Raw genomic sequence first — 22,599 nt, forward strand, 5'->3', positions numbered from 1 at the left:
ATCTTGAGTTCACACACAAAAGGAGTTGGCTTTTAGATTAAGTGAGGACAAACCTCAATGCTGTAAAAAGAGTTTATTTCTTCAGTATAGCAACTTTACAATTGCCTCAAATGTAATGGCATGTGCACAGTTACCCATGCCTCACTGCCTGCCTTGGTTTGAAGTCAGGACCATATTCCCATCTGCTAGATTTGCATGTCAATGTTTTCAGTGTAGTGTTCAACTGTGACAGCAAAAATTCTAAATCTTTACAGGTGTAGGTACACCAACAAAAACTGGTACAAAAATGAGCCTGAAACCCCCTTCAGTTTCTGTCTTAGAAACATAATAGGCTTTGGATGACTAATGAAACATTACTATACCTGAGCTGCCTCCTTGATGGCTTGATGCCAGGTGCTAGGGGCAAGTCAAAGTTTGAACTCTCACCAGACAACAACAGAAAGAGGAAAAGGTTTATTGGGAAGATAAAATGTGATCCAAGAACAATGGAAAAAAAACCCCAAACTAGTGTGGTTGTCAAATCCTACTTTCTTCTCTCTTGTGCTGCATTACAGAATGCATCCCTGAAAATGTTCAAGGCCAGGCTGGATGGGGCTTTGAGCAACTTGGCTGAGTGGAAGTTGTCCCTGCCAATAGCAGGGAGTTGGAACTAGATGATCTTTACAGTCACTTCCAAACAAACCATTCTATGATTCTATGATTCATTCCATGATTCTATGAAAGGCCATTTTTTCCCTTTCTTCCAGACAAATGTTGTTAGAGGAAGTAAGTCCACCTCCGCAGCCATCCCTTTACCCAACAGCTGAACCCTGCTGTTCTCTCTTGCAGTGCCACACCAGAGCCAGGACAGTCCACAAGGAGGAGGGAGGGGGAACAGGCTGGCAGCTGAAGGACAGCACGAACTGCAGCGTCCAGTTAGCCCAGCCTGAACCTTCTGAACACCGGTCAGTAGCCATTTCATATATTGCTAAACTTGAACCGTTAACTGCAATTGGTAAATCTGCAGGATTAATCAAAATACACCTGACTGACCTTCAAATTATCAACTATTACAGCTCTTTGGTTACTTTGGAACTGCCACTGATATGTGACATAAGCCCAAGGTCAGATCTGCAACTGTCTGCATCAATCCAGTGAAGCTCTCTGCAGAAAGGTACCAGAACACAGACAGAACAAGCTCTCTCCAGAAATGGTTAATCAATAGCTTCTAGGTTGACTTCGTGCCATCAGATACAGTGGTGCACTGACTGTATATAAATTGTGACCTGTCTTATTTGTCATTCTCAGTCACCTCTCTTGCCATACTGGTAGTTACCAATTTTCCACTTGGAAGTTTTTGGGCAATACCAGAAATGTTCCTAGCATCCTGGATCTTGGGAACGGCAGTAATACTCTGTTGTGCATTTTATGTTCTTCTAGGAAGGAGGAGAAGGTAAGGAATCTATTTGTACATGCATCTCAGTGTACCTATCCTTTATTTGTGTCAAATATACTGTGCACATAACTAGAAATGCTGTAGTCTTAAGGCTCAGATGGACAGAAGCAGGATAGCATAGACAATGCTTTTGATAGCCTTATGGTACAATAGAATTTTTGTGTATGAACTTTGTAATAATAAAGTAGTAATGCATACAAGTAGCTGTAGGTACTAATCTATGCATAAATGAAGAAATTAAAATATGAATATGTATGTTCTAATTCCTTAAAGTTCTGGGCTATAGTTTTACCTGTATTGAAATCACAGCTAATATCTACTTATATCTAATTCAGGTTTAATTCCTACTTACATTTCCATATTATCTCATATCCAATAACACAGTTTAGTACAGGTAATATTTATGTACCCTACTATGTTGAATATATATTCCTCAAAAGCATTTATCCTAATAGCACATTTACATAAGGAACAAAATTCGCTTATCTGTTATGATTTTGTGTTTTTCAGCAGTCATTTTCTTGGTTTATTTAAAAAAAAAACTTTAATAAAAGAGGTGAAAATAGTTCATTTCATATAATAACCATTAATAATTTACTGGAAAAGCTAAAGTATTATGTGAAAGTTTTTTTGCAGCCATGATATCCTTTATACAGAAAAGTAGTTTTCTATCTCAGAAAATAAGATCATTGAAGCCTATGCTTCACTTTAAGCATGTGCTTCACTTAAAGCATGTGCTTGATGACACTTTGTCTGAAAGACTAGCTCGTATGCTTATTGGCGATCATAGCAAAATTCCCACTGTTTTCAGCAAGATCTGGTCCTTTAATGGGATATGCCAATAATAACCACCTTTCTACATTAAAAACTTATTCCATTTGGTATTCAGATGAAATTGTGGATACCGCTGACCAAAAATGTATCACACAATATTAGTGGGATGGATTATTTATTAATGTGACAATTGCATGACTCTGCATGTTAGCTAATGGCAAGAATTTTGCAATTAAATGGGTGAAAAATATACAGATCTATGGAAAATAAAGATGATATAATCAAACTGTGTTTCTCATGTTCATTAGTAGTACAGGTTGTTAAAGTTGATCTTTCTTACATAGCATAGACTTCATGATAGACTTAGACCTTAAAGGGAGAAAATTATTTGTCATACTATTTGTTTGTGATTTTTTTTTCTTTTTTTTTCACATTAAAAAATCCTAGCATCAGTATTTTACTTACCTGGTAGTCCTGGAGAAGATATCTTTATGCATACTTATAAGTACAGCTTTTGTTTCTGTTTTGCAGGCAACAAGGTGAGCCACCACTTGAAAATGGGTTCCTTCCATACCTGGGCTGTGCCTTACAGTTTGGTGCCAACCCCCTGGAATTCCTCAAAGAAAAGCAGAAGAAGCATGGCCACATCTTCACTTGTCATGTAGCAGGGAAATACATTCATTTCCTCACTGACCCTTTTTCTTACCATGCACTGATGCGCCAGGGAAAACATTTGGACTGGAAAAAGTTCCATTTTGCTACTTCTGCCAAGGTACCACTGTTTTTAATATCTAACATGCAAAGTATCTGCTGACATACCCAGTTAATCCCTATAAGCATAACTATGCCTTTGAAATAGAATTGGTTTCATACTTCTGCACTTGTTTAAAATATTGTGTTTTTTTTTCCCTTTCCTTGGTGGAAAGGCAATTTGCAGTGATTTGGATTGTCCAAGACTGCACATTATTTAGCAATCTAGTATCCCAAATGGTTAAAGCAGAAACACAATTAGCCCATCTGCAAAAAGATAATAATATACCTTGCTGAACCTGAAACCTTGAGGAGATTCTCACTACTTTGGAAGATTTAGTCAAAATGCCTTAAAAATGATACACCACAATAGGTACTCAGCCAAACTGCTATGGAAGTAAGCAAAAAGTCTCCTGTTGATGTGAATAGCAGTGGAATGAAGCTCTAAGTAATGGTGCCATTTATTTGTAAGCATCTGTTTTCATTGGCTACTTCACTGCTATGGATCCCTGAGAAAGTATCAGTTCTAGTATTAATAGACCTTATTATGCTTTCTTCTACTTAGCTGTGAAATTATACTTTGGCTTTCATTTCTGGCAGACTTTAGCATTAAGGTTATGACAGGCCTTACTTATCATGCATACAATTTATTTTGTGACAGGCGTTTGGGCACGGTAGCATTGACCCAGCAGAGGGAAACACCACTGAAAATTTTCATCAGACTTTCATTAGAACCCTTCAAGGCAATGCCCTAGATGCTCTCATTGAAGCAATGATGGAAAACTTACAGTATGTCATGCTGCAGTCAAGAACACCTAAACTTCAGCCTAATACCTGGGTGACAGAAGGACTTTATACGTTCTGTGGCCAGGTGATGTTCGAGTCTGGCTTTTTAACCCTTTTTGGTAAAGAATTTAATTCAAATAGTGACAAAAACCTATCATCAAAGCAGGAAACTGAGAGAGCTCGTATCCTAAATGCCCTTGAAAACTTCAAGGAATTTGATAAGATTTTTCCAGCCCTTGTGGCAGGACTGCCCATTCACCTCTTCAAGAGTGCCCACAGTGCACGTGAGAAGCTGGGAGAGGCACTACTCCACAAGAACCTCCTGAAAAGGGACAACCTCTCTGAGCTTGTCACCCTCCGCATGTTCCTGAACGACACTCTGTCAACCTTTGATGACATGGAAAAAGCAAAGACCCACGTAGCAGTGCTCTGGGCCTCTCAAGCTAACACCATTCCTGCCACTTTTTGGACCTTGTTCTATCTCCTGAAGTAAGTCCTGATGCTTCTTGTTCATGAAGAATAAAAATGTTTGTTATCTTTTAGAAACCAATTCATTAATACAGGCCAATTCCACTGCTTGATACTTCAGTGTTAAAAAACTTACTGTTAGCGACAGAAGTGGTATGTTGCTCTGGACTTCCAGAGAAACCCCCTTTATTCATATGAGACCAAGAAGTGATAGCATAGGGCAATTCTGTAGAGAATTTTTTGAAAAAAACCCCAACACTTCAGGGCAATGCTACACTTTCTCAAGAAAGTTTTGGAGTAAATATATATGATATGGCATCACAAGTGCTAGTTGCCATCAGAACATTAATTATATTAAAGGCTCCCAATATAACTGGACATTTTTAGACCATTTAATTAGAGCAGGCAAAATGAACCTGCTCAGTTTATGCATTCATAGATCCTACTGAGGCTGCAGTGTAGACTGAAGCTGGTGATTTCATGAGACAAGTGCACAGTTCAAATAATACTATTAAATGTGCATTTTAGAGTGGGCCTCTGTAGAGTATAATCTTCTTCAGCATGACTTACTCTGAAATATGTGTCTAAATTGCAGACACTTTTATTTAACACCCTCATATCTACCTGCCAATGCTAATCTATGAGATTGTTTAGTAGTTTTCACTCCCAGAATGCATTTGCTTTAGATTTTTTGGTCTTGGAGTCTTTTAACACCCAGAGAGTACAATCAGCAAGACACTATTGCATCCTGTTTCATTGTCTATATGTATTTCACCGTAGCTCACATGTTCCATGCCTGTAAGAAAGTCTGGACAGTGAAAGATACTATGTGGGCTTTTAATATTAGGAAATTCTTTTCAACTAGACAGAATATGCCACATCAGCTGAAATAAATGATGTTATAAAACTGATCTATAGTCCTGTTTATAAACTTCCTACCTGCATTGAGGCTATTTCCTCATCTACAACTGGCTGGTTTACTTCTTATTCTTGGCACTGGTTTTTAGCGGCCTAACTGTTTATTACCTGAGTTATGCACATCAGTTCTGTTCCTCATGTCATTGGAGACAAAATCAAATACTTGGGTTTTTTCCTTTCTTTTTTTTTAAGCTATCATACCTTTGCCAAAACATGAAAAAGGAGAACTGCAGCATTTTGTTGCAACATTTTCATTTCAGAAGGTTGTACTTGTCAGCTAACAAACTAATGTTTAGTCAGGAAGAAAGTTAATGGAAAAACACCTTTTTAAAGCATTCTTAAGTGTAAAATTATGTTATACCTTTTCTCTCTTGATCTTAGGAGTCCAGAAGCAATGAGAGCTGCTATCAAAGAAGTGCAAAATATTTTGGAGAGTGCTGAAGAGGATATCAGCTTATATGGCAAGCATATTTCCTTGAACCGAAAACAGCTGGATAATATGCCAATACTAGGTATGATTATTTTATGAAGGAGTACCAGAAATCATGCTACAATTTCCACAGTCTTCTATTTATCACCATATAAATTCTTGCTATGGAATTACCATGGAATTAACAAAGGAACAGTAGAACAAAAAAACTGTATGTTCCTTAGTAGTAGCCAACACAACCAGGATTCCAAATGTCCCAAGTGGTACTGAGAGTATCAAAATTCACATGAATAGCACTTTTTCATGGGTAATGTCATGCTCCAGTACTCCTCCACAGCAATCTGACACAGTATTGGAGACTCATGGATAATTTCAAACAATATTTTGTTTAGTTATATCTTTAGCTCAAATTAAAAGGTGTTGCCAAAATTTGTATCCCAATTCTTATGCTGAGAAGTAATATTTTCTAGTACCATTACTTTTATTTCTTAATATCTTTCAAACTGTAAGTACATTTTCCAGAAGTTACAGAGGGTTTTGATAATGTGGCCTTTTAACTACTGTTGATTAAAAACCAAAAAAAGCCTGTGTATTGAAACAAAAGAAAAAACCCAAATTACTTTCTTTCTGAGCACAAGTTTCTATACAGCACCTCTTAAAATTTTAGAAAATCCTTCTCACTGCACTGTTTCTACTTCACTGGCTCATTCTTTATCTTGGTGTCAATGTGTCTCACTTTCAAACATTCTGTTTCATCAGCTATAACCATTTTTCTAGGGGAAAGCAGATTAGGTTCTCAGTGTTATCTGCAGAAGGGATAGAAATGCTAAAAGAAATGAGAAATACTTTCTTAGGCATTTAGAAAGGTATTATTAAAATATTTGTTCTAATAAATTTAGGGTTTGATAATGGGTCTGAAATACTTTAATATGCATAACTTTTTACTATTTCCATTCTAATCATTCATTTTCTTCTCCCAACAGACAGCATCATCAAGGAGGCAATGAGGCTATCAAGTGCATCCATGACTTTCCGAGTTGCCAAGGAGGATTTCACTTTGCACTTAGAGGATGATTTTTACAACATTCGCAAGGATGATATTGTAGCTCTTTATCCTCAACTGCTACATTTTGATCCAGAAATCTATGCTGATCCCTTGGTAAGTATTGTTCAAAGTGCCTTAAACTCTGAGCTCTGGCAGAAGCTAACAGACCTTTAAATAGAGTATTTAAATAGAGTATTTTAAATAGAGTTAAATACTCTATTTAACCCCGTGGATGATTTTCTGTTGTACTCCAGACAATCTGTTCTTATATCTGGAGATGTAGGCAACAAAAAGAATAAAGTTAGTGCAAGCACTCTCTGCAAAACAGAAGTGTGTTGCCAGCCCCAGGGGTCTTCTACTTACTGCCTTCCTCAGTGAGGGAAGATCACTGTTGTGCGGGTCTTTGAAGAAGGACAAGGATAAGGATAATATTTTCTCAAAGGCAGAGCGCGAGAATTCTTCTTGCATGTTCTGCTGCAGAAACAAGGATGCAGGTTCTAATCCTTCATTTTAAAGGCCAGGAAAGAAAAGAAGAGTTCTTAGCAAAGAACCTGGGATCATGTCCTGCATAACAGAATTTCTTGGGGGCTACTGTTTCCAATACAGCACCACGGGACCTGGTGCTACTCTATGGTGCTTATTGCTAGAGGCTCTGCTTTCCCAGCCTCCATTTTGCATCTCAATGGCTTTGTGTGGTCTTTGGGAGTATTCCAATATCAAGTAACTCTTTTGTGTGTTTAATTACAGACATTCAAATATGATCGCTTTCTGAATGAGAATGGAGAAGAAAAGACTGACTTCTATCGCAACGGTCGCAAGCTGAAGTATTACTACATGCCCTTTGGGACAGGCATAGCAAAATGCCCTGGCAGGTTATTTGCTGTCCATGAAATCAAACAGTTTTTGACTTTGATGCTTTCATATTTTGAGATAGAGCTTGTGGACAATAATGTCAAATGTCCTTCTCTAGATCAATCCCGTGCAGGACTGGGCATTTTGCAGCCATCCAATGATATTGATTTCAGGTATAGACTGAAACGCTTATGAATATATATTTTATATTATGCATATAGACTATGTCGTATATAAATATACTGTATGCCATATACTTTATATACATTTTATGTATATATGCAAATGAAATGTTTCAAGTCTTAGGGGAAAATCTATATGAAGATGCTAATTCACCAGTGTAATGAAAACTGTTTACCAGTATAGCACCAACATGCAGTGGGTTCAACGTACCATGTTGATGCAAATGGCTCCCTCCTTATCAACCATTTGGAAATGCAAGTTAAAATTTTGAATTGCATCTGTATAGTAGCAGCTTTTTTTCTGTCAGCAAATATTTTCCCACAGTTACTTAGAATTTCATCAGCTAATTCAAAATAATTTTCAAAATTGAACTAATTAACTAATTAACTAATAAGTTAAAACTTATTCTTTTTTATAATTGAAATGTTGGGGGTGGTGGTTCTCCCCACAGGTGAAATAAAGTTTTTATTGTATAAAGACAGTTCACAGTGGGGAGAGGAGAGTTTCCTGGGGAAGTGCCTTTATGGTTTTATGAAAAACTAGAAAAATACTTCAAGAAAACCTACAAAAATGTTCACGTTCAAGTGAAACTGCAAGATTTGTATTATATTCATTGTAATATACTTACTTTCAGAAAGTTGTAATAAATTATATTGGCTGAACCAAATGAATCTCTAGATTGCTTGTTGTTTTAATATCTTCACATTATCAAAAGTTTATGCATTCATCCAAAGCCCTAAAGCCAGTTTTAAACTAGCCAAGTCAAACACCAATATGGAGATAAATAAATATCTGCATTATACTCATCAGTGGTTCTGGCTGGATTTTGCCCCATTGCCTAAACTCTGTACTTCCATAAGCCTCCTTAGGTCTTCCTAGCCTAATTCTATCAAAACTATCATGTCCATGCATTTCATTTTTAGTGGTGACATGTCCATAAGAACAATGTTCCAGGGTTAGTATAATTTGGTTCTCTGCAACATCTCTGTCCTTTTCTGCTGTAAAAGTCCTTTTTTTAATGAAAAATCTTCAGGCTGAAAGAAATAGCTTTCTTATCATCTGCTGATGAAAAGAACAAATGGACTTAAAACATTGCTGTTATCCTACTTTTGTGTGTTTCTAAGGGCTTATGGCCTGACCTTTTGTCCTTGACTCCAAAGTAAGCCTCATTGCAGAAGAAGAGATACAGGACCTATTACATATTTTCAAATTTCACATTCTGGCAAGATATCCAGTCTAGTTGATAGAGCTCTTCTTAAACATAGAATTTTAGATTAAGTCCTAAAACTGCTTTAAATTATTTATCCATTTCTCTTCTCACTATCCACTGTGCTAAATATTCAAAGGTGAACAAAAAGATTGTGCAGTGTGTGATTATTTGTTACGTGTGTGTGGTCATCATAATTTTATTTCATCTTTTTACATTTTCAAAGAAGAACAGAGAACACCAATTCAGTCTCATTTGCAATATATATAATATTAAACTATTATGTATGTTGTAAAGGGGTTTGAATTATTACTTTGGTTCTCTTGGTAAGGGAAGTATCCAGTACAGCTATTTTCATACTCCTGTCAGGTATATTTTCATAGGATTCGTATAAATTATAGCACATTCAATGTAAACTAGGTCTGATTTAGAGAACACATGCAAACCTGACATCATAATCACATGTGCCCTGCCGTATGTTGCTATCATTAAATATCTACTCCCCCTTTCTTTAACAAATCCTGCTTAAAACAACAGTTTTTGAGGGTTGCAAGGCTATGAAATGTTTTAAGCAAAATATGTTTCCTTGATGAAAACGAGTTCAACATAAAATTACAATTAAGCCTTCTATTACATCCCATTGTCTCCTTCAAACTGGCTGCTCCAGGCTTTTCTGACTGTGGTTTAATGTGGTTTTAATCCGTTCCTTTCACCTATGAGAAACAGAAGTATTCAGTAGCTCTTAGAGCTGATCTGACTTTCAGCTTCCCAAGTGTGGAAAAATAGCAGAAGATTGGTGAGGAGGACTGTGAAGATGTTCAAGTGGCATGCAGCTGGGGTGTCAAAACCCACACACATCATACTAATCATTGTTTAGCCTTGTGTGTTGAACATCTGTACTTAGATAACACAGGCCTGTGATAGACTTAGAGGTACCTCTATTTGAACATGATTGAGATTCCTGCCCTGCTGTGGGAAAGATCAAATAGTTGTAAACTACATCTGCAGAAATCGCTGATATACAGGTGAAAAGAGCGAGTTTAGTGACCCCCTAGCACACAGTGAGCTCCATGGTGCCTGCATCCCTGCTTGTGTGTCTCTGCCTGGGTGCTGCTGTGGGGATCACCCCACTGGCAAGTGTCGTGGTTTAACTGCAGCCAGCAGCTACACATCATGCAGCTACTTGCTCACTTCCCCCACCAGCAGGATCAGGGAGAGAATCAGAAGGATAAAAGCCAGAAAACATGTGGTTTGACTTTAGCAAAACAAAATTTTCTCTGCATTTCATCCATGGTTTTGTGGTTGTTCCCGTGTCCTGCCTGAGCTGGGTCACATGCCAAGGAATACCAGCAGTAGAGAACTCAGGGGAAGGTATAAACACCACAAGGATTCACCCCATAGATTAAAGCCAAGTTCTAAACATTGTGGAGAGGCTATTGACTTAACTACAGAAACTACATAAAATGACAGAAACCAGAACTGTTGCCAGACAGGGTCCTGCAAGGGCAGCTCAAATGTTCCTGCCCAAACTCCTGTGGGAACATGGTCCTCGGCACTCAGCCTGCTGCCATTCCTCTGTTGCTGGGGTAGCAGGCCTCTATGGATGGCTGGACCCAGAACCTGTGGATTGATATTCAGTGCAAACAACAGAGGCAACCAGCTCTTTCTCCTCAATTCTGGACTCCTGTAACATGAGGAGTATACAGCATATCTTTGGGGGACTCTGGTGCAGTGAATCTTCTTAATGTTGACCTGGTGTTATGCAACTGGAAAGATCCAGCATAAGGCCTTGAGTATGCTTCCACTTTGTGAAAAAAGACGTGCAAATGAACAGCTTGGATAGGGATCTTTTTTTTAATTGAGCTATATACAAGTATTTGGTTTGCTGCCATGGCTGCTAATTTTCTAACCTCAGTTAAACTCCTGCTACTGAGGTCACATAGATGCAAGTGAGAGAAAAAAAGAAAGAGTACAAAGTCTGTGGCACTATGCCTCAGCTAATGTAATCAAATACTTCAGCAATCAATAGTCATCTGCCTTGTCAGTGTTACAACACCACAAGGTTATAGTAGGGCACTTCTCTTTGCTGCCTCTCCTAAAAGCAGTATGGAGGAGAATAGAAAAAGTAATGCGTAGGACTGTAAGAACAACTAGAAAGAGTGGTAAGACCCAGGCTGATGGGAAGCAGGCAGCCTTTGCTGTGGGCTGTGTGAGTCTTTCACATTACATACTTTACTAGGTAAAATACATAAAGTGATATGGCCAGAAGAGGGGCAAAGATCTCACCCCCGAGGTGAGTACCATTCGGTTAGCTCAGACATTCACTCCTTTTTTTCAGGGAACTTGTAGCCTGTTTTCTCAGAAAAAATATAACAGATTCAACCGGATGATTTGCATGACTCCCTGACAGTGCCGTTATACCTAAAATGTTCTCTTAGCTGAGAAAAGATTAAATTTCAACATGAGATTGAAGTCCCTGAGGAAGAGGAGGTTTACTTAGTCCAGTCTCTCCCACACCCCAACTAACTTGGGGACAACTAACCTTGTGGTTGTCTTGTAAAGGGTGAGTAAGAGTGAGGCGTATCTCCTGAGGGACACATAAGCCTACCATAGATTAGGCACACCAAGGAGTTTAAATGCAGATTTTTTTGGACCCAGATGAGCTCTGCATCAGGCTAGTCAGGTGCCTCTGCAGACTGATTTGGGGATTAGGAGCAAGACATAGCCAGCTGAGTGAGAGTAGGTGGCTCCTAATCCAGCAGGAGGCATTTTGGCTGAGCAGATTGAACCTGGGCAGTGAAAATTCTTTAGTTTTCAGGCTAACAGAAACCTTTACTGATCATGGAGTTCTTGGAGGTAGCATCTTACTAATGAAACAAGACAGCTTGTCAGAAAACCAGAAAGGATTACATTTCTGTAAGACCATACTGGGCACAGCTATTATTACCAACTTGGATTCATCTGCAGAGAAACTACTCCAGATAAGCTTTTGCTGGATGTTAAGGATCGTGTATAACTATCCTGGGTAGTCATCTGCCTCCAGCAGGCTGAACTAGGTCCTTTCTAGCAAAATGAGCTGCAGTAGCAACACTCAAAGGCAACAGTGGTAGGGTTGGAAGCAAGAGGATACAGCATGGATGGGGCTCTCAGGGGTTGGGACCTTGCCCTTGTGAGCTGCAGTATGCTGGTGATTTTCTTGAGGTTAATGTTCAGCATGGAACTGCTTGACAGAATGAAGATAAAACCATTCTAGACAATTTTTAAAAAGAAGTAGCTGCTACTGTATTGTGTGGGGACTCAAGGAGCTCCCAATGGCAGAAGGACATTGTGGTCTATGGATCTTCATGGGCTGAGGGTCAAAGCTACATGCAAAGTGCTGCTCTTCTCAGTCAAAACTACAGTACTTTTGGGTTCAAGCAGAAGCAGAACTGCAGGAGCCTGGTAATAGAGCTGATACTAAGTTCAGGCGGCCACTCTCACTTGTCAACAGTGGTTTTGAAAAAAAAGTTTTCAAGTCCTGCCTAAAGTTCTTCAGTTATTTTTATATTTTTCTTTAGGAAGATCATGATAAACTGGTGTTTATATTATGAGCCTTTCCTGCAAGTTTCTGATGAAATAAGAGGAAGCAAAAAGAGGAAAAGTCATGGGGCAATTTTCCTGAAAGCATGAAATAAGTTTTAAGGGTAACTATACTTCAGTTGATGATAGGGTGCTTCAAAAGTTTTTGTTTATCATCTTGGTGTAAATGGAGAGCTGTAGCAGCATTATTAGATATTTGCTATTTATGAACTGCATAGAGTGCTACAGTTGCATGTCAGCAGGCTGAAGATAGGGTCAAGATCTTCTGATGCCCCTGCTCATTGCAAGGATTGGACTGGATGACCTGTAAAGGTCCCTTCCAACCCAAACTATTCTATGATTCTGTGATTCTATAATTTGCTCTCATTTACAGCACTAGGTCCACACAGTTAAACAGCAAACAGATGAGGCTCAATCACAATTATACCTAGCTGCATACAGGAGGTTTGGTGGTAAAAGCAGTCATTGCCTCCCAATAACCTTAGAATTAAATAATAAAAAGGTTACATACTATTAACTGGACTGCTATCAGTGTAAATACCCCGCTTGCTAACTGTTGTTGACTTTAATTTTTTTTTCTGCCAAGACAGACAACTCTTTTGGACACATTTCAAATCAAATGATCTTCAGTGGCCCACGCATCATGAAAGGAGAGAGAGGTCACTTCAGAGCAAATCAGTAAAGAGCCACAGATTTTTGAAATGAAAAGTTCATTTTACTTAATTCACCTACAAATAAGATACTGCAAACCCCAATTATCTTTCTAAGGATAACAGTAATTTCTGAAATTTGTCTCATCAGATAGCAGTATATCATAGAGATTCTGAAGAATTATAACAACTTGACTGACTGAATAACTCTTGTTTGGAGAACTCCTCAATGTGACAGGCTATGTAATTATTTTTCAGTAACATTTGTGTCATAGTCTATTAGAAGAGGATTAGATACCTCCCAGCCCCCAGTAGTTGCAGACCTGAGACATATAAACATCCACAGCAAGGTAGTTAAATACCATAGGGTGGCAAAAGTCAGGCTAGAGGCCACATCACACTAGGTATGGTAAGAAGTCCATTTTACCCAGAAGTATGGCAAGTACAAGTGGTGCTCCTTTGGGACCTCCTAATAAATTTGATCTCAGAGATAGTCAACCTACAAGTGGTCAGCACATTTCCAGAAAACAACTGGTTTTCTGTCAGATTCTGGAAGGCTTTGGGAGGCCTTGTCCTCATGTTAGCTACAGGTAAGCACCCTGTGTGGAGTGCTGGCTGGTGGGAGCATGGGGCCAGTCCTTGCTGCCAACCCTGTGACATGCCTGTGCCTCTTCCAGTCGTGCGGTGGCCAGTCTCACCTCTTACTCTGTTTATAGAGAGAACAGTGCCAGATCCCTGTCTCGTCTCAGCCCATGTTCCATATGGACATGTGGATTCTTAAGGTAAACCGGAGCCTGCAAGGGAATTGCAGACGAACATGAACACTTAGTGCCTGTGAAAGCTTCCTCACCCCCATGAGCTTGCATGGCTGGTTTGAAGCACGAGGTGAGGAACACTGGCTAAAGGGTTGCATCAGCAGGCAAGAGGGGAACTGGGTCTTTCTGACCTGCAGTGACCTCAGCTCTGCTCCGTTCTTTAATGATAATTGCTCCTTACAGAGGCAAAGACTTCCTCTCTGCTTTATGCGAGATTTCAGCTCCACTGCTCTGCCCAAGTAAGCAACGCCTCAGGAAAGGCAAACATTCAAGGGAGGGCTTTCTAAAAATATACCCTCCACATTGAACTGACTCATTTCTTGCCATTTTTATTTCTTCCATGTGGGAACTTGGTACAAGGAATAATATCCTTATGTGGATTAAATGCTGATGTTAAAAACAACAGGGGAAGCCATTAATGATGCAAGGAATAGTCAATTACATGAGCTCTGTTCACTGTGCCTCATACTCTTGGTACATTAGATTCTTAGATGAATTATTTAGACACAGCACACTGAACTAAACAAACAAGAACAACTGTTGTCCATTGAAGTTCCATATCTGCAGTTAGAAGAGATTCTCCTATGTCTGTAAAGAGACTGCAGTCAGAGGACTTTTCATGAAATGTGGTGATACGATAAAGCATTAGAAATTCTGTGAATATGCAGAAAGCATAGCCAGAGGCTGGGGGTGCTGGGTGCAGATACCCAGATATGCACCACTGCATCAATACCTGCAGGTGGCTGACATGAGGCTCCTAGTGGAGGCACTGCAATGCCAAAAGGTGCAATGCCTGGCTGCAATCCAGAAAAGTCCAGCTACCTGCTGAGGCTTCTGGTGCACAGAGCAGAGGCAAGGGCTGGAGGGCCAGCCTCATCTTGCCCCATGAGTGGTTTCTAAAGCTAAATGGTGGCACAAATTACATATTTATTCCCTAGACTTCCCTGCTAGGAATGCTTTTACTGATATTATTTCCACACAGATCAGGACTTGTAAAAATTGTACAAACACAAAACAAATCCACCATGGTTGTCACAATCTAAGGAAAAGATGAGGTGAAACCCATCCATCTGGAAGACAGCAAGGAAACAATAAGGCAGTGTTGCCAGCATGTCAGATAGTGGTCTGAAGAGAACAACAGGTTGGTTAAGGTCAGGTCTATCACTGACATCAAAGCATCTTGATCTGGTCGGATCTAAACCATGAAAACTAGACAGTTAATACCAGATTGGCAGATAGGTGAGGATTAAGTTATAAAGCTCCCTGGAAATGAAATAAAAAAAAAGAAAAAGTAGTTTATCTTTGGTACTATAAAGGATGCTGGACAAGGTAGCAAGAGAGGAGGAAAGGAAGAATGACAGCATAGATAAATGCCCTTTGCAGCAAAAATACGAATAGATGTAGTAGGAGAGGAGAGCACTGGAAAATTGCTACAGTGCAAGGAGGAAACACTTGAGTGAATGTTTTTCTAAGTGAATGGCTAGGAAAGGTTATATCTTATCAGCAGTTATGCAGAAACCAAGACAAATTTTGCAGAGGAATACCACTGACAATGACAGAGATTGCTGATGGGTGAACCAAGGGTGAGGATGAGGTACTTATTTTGAGTCTTGACCTGACTAAAGACATTGGGAAGCAGCATCACTTGAGTAAAGCAGGTATAAATTCAACTGATGGGAAGCCAGAGCAGCACTTAAAAGTGCTCCAGAATGTGGTTTTTAATGTGCATTCAGCAAGCTGTGAAGTAAGAAAGGAACACAACAGGAACACCAGTGAAGTAAGCTTGCATTAGGCAACAAAAGAATGAGGGAGAACAAAAGGTTAAGGGAAGGGGTAACAGATAGGGTGACAGGAGATATGATAGGATGGAGTCAGAAGATGAGGAGGAGAGCTCTGTAAGATCATGGTTTTATGGAAACCATGAACCTCAATTTCCACAGTAGACCTCAGACAGACCCCATTCCAAACAGTTACTCTGTAAATAAAATACAACAGACTGAATCCACATGCATGTACTATGCAAATATTTGCTACCATTCTGATCAAAGTTATTAGGTGATAATGTTCAGCCTTGAAAACTGGCCTTGAACGGCATTTATTAAGGTGTCCCACTACTACAGCTATTGCTAAAGATCGGTACATCAAACTGTACCATCAATCAGCCTTGAACCTTTGTGCAGAGGACTACCAGTGAAACCATACAGAGTATAAGGTATCTGGAGCCTGCCAAATAAAACACACGTGCAACTAGCGCAGCACCATAGAACCATTATTACAATTTATGTAGTGTCAAAACCATGTTGGGTAACAAGAGGTAACTAAGGAAATAGAGATTTTACTGATTCTTATGCTTATCTGGGGAATAATTCTAATATTTTTGAGGCAGGTATTTTTCGGAACCTTACAGCCTTTACTTCCTAGTTTCAGTGCAATATAGATTTTTGTAATGAATATATGGTAAGAATTTAAGAAAGAAAGGGAAAAATGGGTGTTACATATCTATGTTAATGTGGCATAATGTTATATATTGTAGTCTGAAAAAGACACTACTGTCTGAAAAATATGTTATAGTCTGAAAAATAAAATATTAAATTGTGCCACCAAAGACTAGAGGAAAATAACATTTTAAAAACAGTTTGAAGTCCTGTTTTGAGAGTGACAGACAGACAAAGAGTCAGCTCACAGGTTAAGAAACTTACCTGTAGGTGTCCATACATGAATTAGGTTTCAAAACTCATATAGCCAGTGAAGATCTGGCCAGCACATGCAGGCAGCTGAACACCAGCAGCTGCCAAAATATATGTGACTACTTTAGGGTAAATCAAATAAATCTCTAAGTTGAAATGATGGCACTAACAACGAGTTTGATTCACTCATTCCCACACAGGTGTTTAGAGACATTTCAAATGCCCCGTGGTCTTCTATGTAACTTTAGACATCCTTCATACAGACATACATCCCAAAATTCAAGTATCTTGAGTTTATGATGTCTTTGGAGACTAAAAACCTTCTGGGTTCTGACTTGGGATAGAAGCCGGATCAAGCCCTAAACTTCCTCTGATAAGAATGGGAACTGGACACCTTGCTCAAAAATAAATGTGTACAGGTAGATATATACATTTAAGTGCACTAATCTTTAACATGAATCCCATTCTCAGAGTTTCAAGGACTGTCAAAGAAATGCAAGCTTTGAATTCAGTCTTGGTCATTGGATTTCAAAACATGAATTTTGATTTCAATATGAACAATAGCTTTTGATCATATAGATAATGAACCTGCCCTGGAGACTGCTGCGCTTCATTACACTCTTAAAGGCGATCCTGGGGAGACAGTTTTCTTGGTTTAGGGATCGTATTATGTAATATTTGCACAAGCCAAGAGAGTCAAGATTACACAGATTTGGAAACAAATTTGGCCAACAAATTCTGTGGAAAAAAACGCACATCGTAGTTAATCAAAGCAGTAATATAGGGCTTTTATTTCCTTTCTTGGATTGGAAATAAGCAAGTAATTCTTTAACTGTATTCCAAAGACTTATTTCCAGTTTTATTCACATTTAAAAATCTTTCATTTTGAAATTACTTCAAATTAAAGGACTAAAAGATGGAAAGCACAATTTGATCCATACTGGCTGTCACAGTATTTTGGTTTGCTGAAAAATCTGATGTAGGTCAGATCTACTAAATGTTTATCATCTAATTCTTTCTGAAATTAATTATTTTTATAACTTCTCTGGTAACTAAAACTTCTGCTCTTCCATTTTAACCTCAGAACTGTTACCTTTCTCCTACCATGCAGAGTCATATAGCATTTACTTTTGAAAACATTAACTAGTCAGTTCTTCAGAGCTCTTACACAGTAAAAATTCCCCAGTACCTTAGCACTGGTTTGCTTCCCATCTTGTCAGCATCAATAGGAAGTTAATCTAAAACTTTCAACACAGGAAGAGAAACCAAAGTGTACTGCTCTTGAAAGTCTCCTCTATAAATTTTACTATAAGGACAGAAAGTAACTCTGTATATTTCTATTTTAACTTGAAATCACAGAAGATATATATGAGAGCAGATTCCAGAATCACAAAATTAAAGTCACCAACTGCTATTTTGTAATACTACATTTTTGGTTTGTTTTTCTGTTTATCCTGATGTATGTATGTATGGCCAAACTTCATGAACGAAGACTTTGGAAAGGCTCTCTCCATCTGGATGTGCCCTTCCAGCCTGCGCAGTGGATTTTTTAGATGAGGCACAGTGTGTGCAGAACTGGCCCCACCGTGTAAGTCCCAAGGTCCATCTGCCACAGCTGAGCAAGCTTGGACAGTGACAGTGAAGTCCTCGGGACTGTCACAGCACCTGGTACTAACCAGGGGCTGACCCTGCTCAGCATCCGAGATCTGATGGGATCGGATGTCAGGGAGGCATTGAACTGCCAGAGGATGGTCCCCACTGAGACTTGAACTCAGGCCTTGGGACTCGGAGTCTGGAGTGCTATCCATTACACCACGGGACCGCCCCTTATCCTAATAAGCTTCTACTTATTTATGTTTGATGCTGCATGAGAATTTTATTAATTTACTTGTCTATATAGAGAGCAAAATAAAACAGGGTCTACCAATAGAAGGCAAAGTTTGTCTTGCTCTGCTCATAGGTGTAAGTCACATCTCCTTCCATCGTTACTTCTCCCCCAAACTTCAGAAAGAAATTATATTAATCACATCCTGCAAATATATAATTTTAAAGAAACCAGAAGACAACTGAAAAATTTTTCTGGGAAAGAATTACCTTCTACTCTAAATGATAATCTTACTAATATGCAATAGAAAACTTGGTCATGTTAAACAAATTTATAAGGACATGATTCTCTGGGCAAAGATTATGTTTTAGTCTTTGGGGCCATTCCCTTTCGTCATGCCAATTCCTATAATTTTTGAAGTAAGAAGAATGAAGTCCTTCAAAGAGTTGTCACTGGTGACAATTTTCCAGACAGGTCCACAAACCTTCATCTTTTCTTTTGTCATGTGTATCACATCTGTCTGCTTTTCCTCAGCCAGCCAATTCTTAGAATCATAGAACAGTTCATGTTGGAAGGGACCGTGGATTGTCCAAATGCCCCTTTGCAATAAGCAGGGATATCTTCAACTACATCAGGTTGTTCAGAGCCCAGTCTAATCTGGCCTTGAATGTTTCCAGGGATCGGGCATCTACTACCTCCCCAGGTATCTAGTTCCAGTGTCTCACCACCCTCAACATAAAACTATTCTTTTTTATATCTAGTCTAAATCTGCTCTATTTTAGTTTAAAACCATTACCCCTTGTCCTATTGCAATAGGCCCTGATAAAATCTGTTCCCATCCTTCTTACAGCCCCCCTTTAAGTTCTGAAAGCTGCTCTAAGGTCTACCTGAAGCCCTTTTTTCTCCAGGCTGAACAACCCCAAATCTCTCAGACTGTCTTCTCAGGAGAGGTGCTCCAGCTATTCACTTTTGTGGCCCTTCTCTGGATTCACTCCTTGTTCCTGTGCTGAGGACCATCCATCTGGACACAGTCCTTCAGGTGACGTCCACCAGAGCAGGGGAGCCAGAATCACCTCTTCTTTTGGTGCAGCCCAGGACAAGTTTGGCTTTCTGGGCTGCAATCACACACATTGCTGGGTCATGTCCAGTCTCTCATCCAGCAGTATCCCCAAGTCTTTTCTACAGAGCTACCCTCAGTCCATTTATCCCCCAGCCTGATACTGGGGGTTGCCCTGACCCACATCCAGAACCCTGCACTTGGCCTTGTTTAACCTTCAAGGGACTGATAAACCGCTCACAGGAAGAAGATCATAAGCAGTCTTGCTGCTCAAGATTTTTTTGTGTGTTTTTGCCTTTTAACTTCCCTATCCTGACAACCCCTTAGCTCACAGAATGAGAACAAATTCCTGCTGACTTCTACAGCAATCCAGACTGTTCTGCTTTAAGATACAGAGGAACAAGAAAAAAAGAGAAGAAGCAAAAGAAAAGGGAAGTTCTCCCATGGCTAGGTTGCAATATGTGCATTTTTTAGCATGTCACGGGTTGACACATCAGATGCAATGATGGCTGAAATCACATTACTGGGGTGAAACTGGGATGGCAATATTGCCAAAGTGCCCTAAACTTAGGCTAAAGGTGATAATTGTCCACTTAGTCAAGAAAGTTAAAAGAGATTCAAGGTGTTTGATAAGAAAAATTTTGCTAAGTTACAGAAAAAAAACGCCCAAATCCAACAACAACAAAAAAAAAGGAAGTGCAGGACATAGAAAGCAGAATCTATTAGTGATGTTTGCATGAAATACAAAAATCTTTCATTATTGAGGAAGGGTTGTTTTCTTTTCTTCTGCTTTAATATATGTCTCTCAAATTATTTCTTAAACATAGACCAAAATCTGGCTCTCAAAAAGAAGGTGAATCCTTCGAATACAAACTATTATGATCAGCCACCCAAGCAACTCATTGCTCAAGCAGAAGCATTAGCTGCAGAAGACCAAATAAAATGGATGGGTGAAATATAACAGATGAGATTCTAAAAGTACAGAAAGAAATCTTATTGTCAGAAGACTCCCTCAGTTTCAGTGACAGATGTTTAAGGAGGCAAGAACAGAAAAAAGGGAATGACAATCATCAAAGGTGAGCAGCCACCTGCATGGGAAATGCAGACTTCAAGTACTGTGGTGCTATGATAGCTGGAGTAATAAAGCAGCATATTTTTGCTCGTATCTGCTGAAAATTCCCTAGCAAAAATACCTGATATGGATTATAATCTATTCCTCCCTCAAAATGACAAGATAAAGACAGGAGAAAAAAACTCCTCCTAATAATTTGCTATGACTATGATAGTATAGTTACAAATTTTTTTCCAACCCTGTCTTGCAGGAATTAAATATCCTTATAACTGCAGACAAGCTTTCTATAATAATGCTACTACTACTGAACAAAATTTCAAGGTTTTTTGAATATATTACAAAAACCCTATTATTGACTATCACAGTGTTACTCTATGGAAAAGAACTCATTTTTTCATCTAGGAGTATCATGGAATCATAGAAATACTTAGGTTGGAAGAGGCCTTAAAGATCATCTAGTTCCAAGCCCTCCGCCATGGGTAGGGACACTTTTCACTAGACCACGTTGCTCAGAGCCCCATCCAACTTGGCCTTGAACACTGTCAGGGATGGTGGATCCACAACTTGTCTGGGCAACTTGTTCCAGTGCCTCATCACCCTCACAGAACATAATTTTTTCCTAATATCTAATTTAAACCTACTCTCTTTCAATTTGAAGCCATTCCTCCTTGTCCTGTCACTACATGCTCTTGTAAATAGTCTTTCTTGGAGGCTCCCTTCAGGTACTGGAAGGTTGCAATTAAGTCATCCCGAAGTCTTCTCCAGGCTGAACAATCTGCATTCTCTTAGCCATTCTTCATAAGAGAAGTGCTCTGTAACTCTAATCATCTTGGTGGCAACTCTATTAGCAAAATGTAGCTTTTTTCATAATAATGATACCTCACTATTTTTTAACAGCATTTAATGAACGCTTAGTTACTGTGCTTCTACAAAGAAATCAGCACTATCTGAGCTTGGATATGCTACTATTCTAAGAAAATTCATAAAATTAAACGCGTGTTTGTTGCTGGCCTTGACTATGAGTAAAGGCCATTTGGAAATCACTAATTCCAGGTCATCTCTACCTTCTCTGCTTGCGCAGTCGATTGGGTAATATCACCCATGCAGACAACTAAGGCAAACAGACCTTGCCAGGTTGACTTGTTCTGATACTGCAATATCACTCCCAGCATCTGCCCAGGCACTGGGAGCTAGAATTGAAGAAACCAATAACATAGACATGAATCTAATTTTTTATTGTTTCAAACTTTTACTGCAGCAGGACCTAAAGATTGCAACTAGAATCAGGCCGTCACTATTTTTAAGAACTACAGACACACTGAGAGACATGAGACCAGTCACAAAAAACTTAGGATTTGAGCACCAAAACTGAAGGTAATTATTCTCATGTATGCCTACAGGCAGGCCAGTAACCTCCAAGATGTTCCTTAGGAACACAAAACTTAAAGAGACTTTCTGTACAAACATACAATAATGTTTAGATGAGTAAATCAGAAGTGAAAACCCCTGTATGGAAGTGGTCAGTTAGGTTAGAGAAAAAACATTGTTAATCAAAGTTCTTCCAAAATCCTTTCAAGGTCTTTATTTTCTCACATTTATTTATTTGCTGACACCATGATCTACTCCACATTCTTATCATATGTGCAACCTATGCTTGCTTTCTTAGTTTGAGCCATGCGATACCAGTATAAATCCAAAAAAACCAGATAGAACTATATTCCAAAGGCTGGGCTCTGCAACAAGAATACAAAAAGTTGCAGCCAAGAAAATCCCATTATTGAGTTCTTTGGTGGGAGAGGGGGGATGTACCAAAAAACAGAACTTAAGTGCTTCATCCAAACTTTTTCAGTTTGGGGATTTAAGATAAGAGGGGAAAAAGTGAACCTGAAGCCTGAGCAGATCCTTTTAAGCTCTAATTGTCTGATACCTTCAGCTGAAACATTCACTGCTTTCACAGAGACCAAATCTTGGCTTAGAATTTTTTGTGTGGTGACCAAGGTTACCAAGCAGTTCCAACTGGGTCTAAGGTCTGTGTCTGTATCCAGGAAATGCAGTGTTCAGGAATA

General features: G+C 39.1%; 2 protein-coding genes across 3 annotated transcripts in view; one reads left to right on the forward strand and one right to left on the reverse strand.

Moving 5' to 3' along the window:
- Positions 1-22,599, reverse strand: part of SDCBP (syndecan binding protein) — a 101,061-nt gene that overhangs the window by 29,459 nt on the left and 49,003 nt on the right. The gene's annotated exons all lie outside the window — the stretch shown is intronic.
- CYP7A1 (cytochrome P450 family 7 subfamily A member 1) lies at positions 856-8,308 on the forward strand. 2 transcript variants are annotated; one of them, XM_071554480.1, is made up of 9 exons: positions 856-944; positions 1,056-1,153; positions 1,288-1,432; positions 2,741-2,981; positions 3,621-3,830; positions 3,912-4,234; positions 5,513-5,643; positions 6,545-6,720; positions 7,354-8,308. In XM_071554480.1, the coding sequence occupies exons 3-9, from the start codon at positions 1,353-1,355 to the stop codon at positions 7,651-7,653; spliced, it is 1,461 nt and encodes a 486-aa protein (XP_071410581.1). In that variant the 5' UTR covers positions 856-944; positions 1,056-1,153; positions 1,288-1,352; the 3' UTR covers positions 7,654-8,308. The 2 variants fall into 2 exon arrangements, with proteins under 2 accessions (XP_071410581.1, XP_071410580.1); XM_071554479.1 differs by having other exon boundaries at positions 3,621-4,234.

This window comes from Pithys albifrons, chromosome 4 (assembly GCF_047495875.1).
Source record: "Pithys albifrons albifrons isolate INPA30051 chromosome 4, PitAlb_v1, whole genome shotgun sequence".
NCBI lineage: Eukaryota > Metazoa > Chordata > Aves > Passeriformes > Thamnophilidae > Pithys > Pithys albifrons.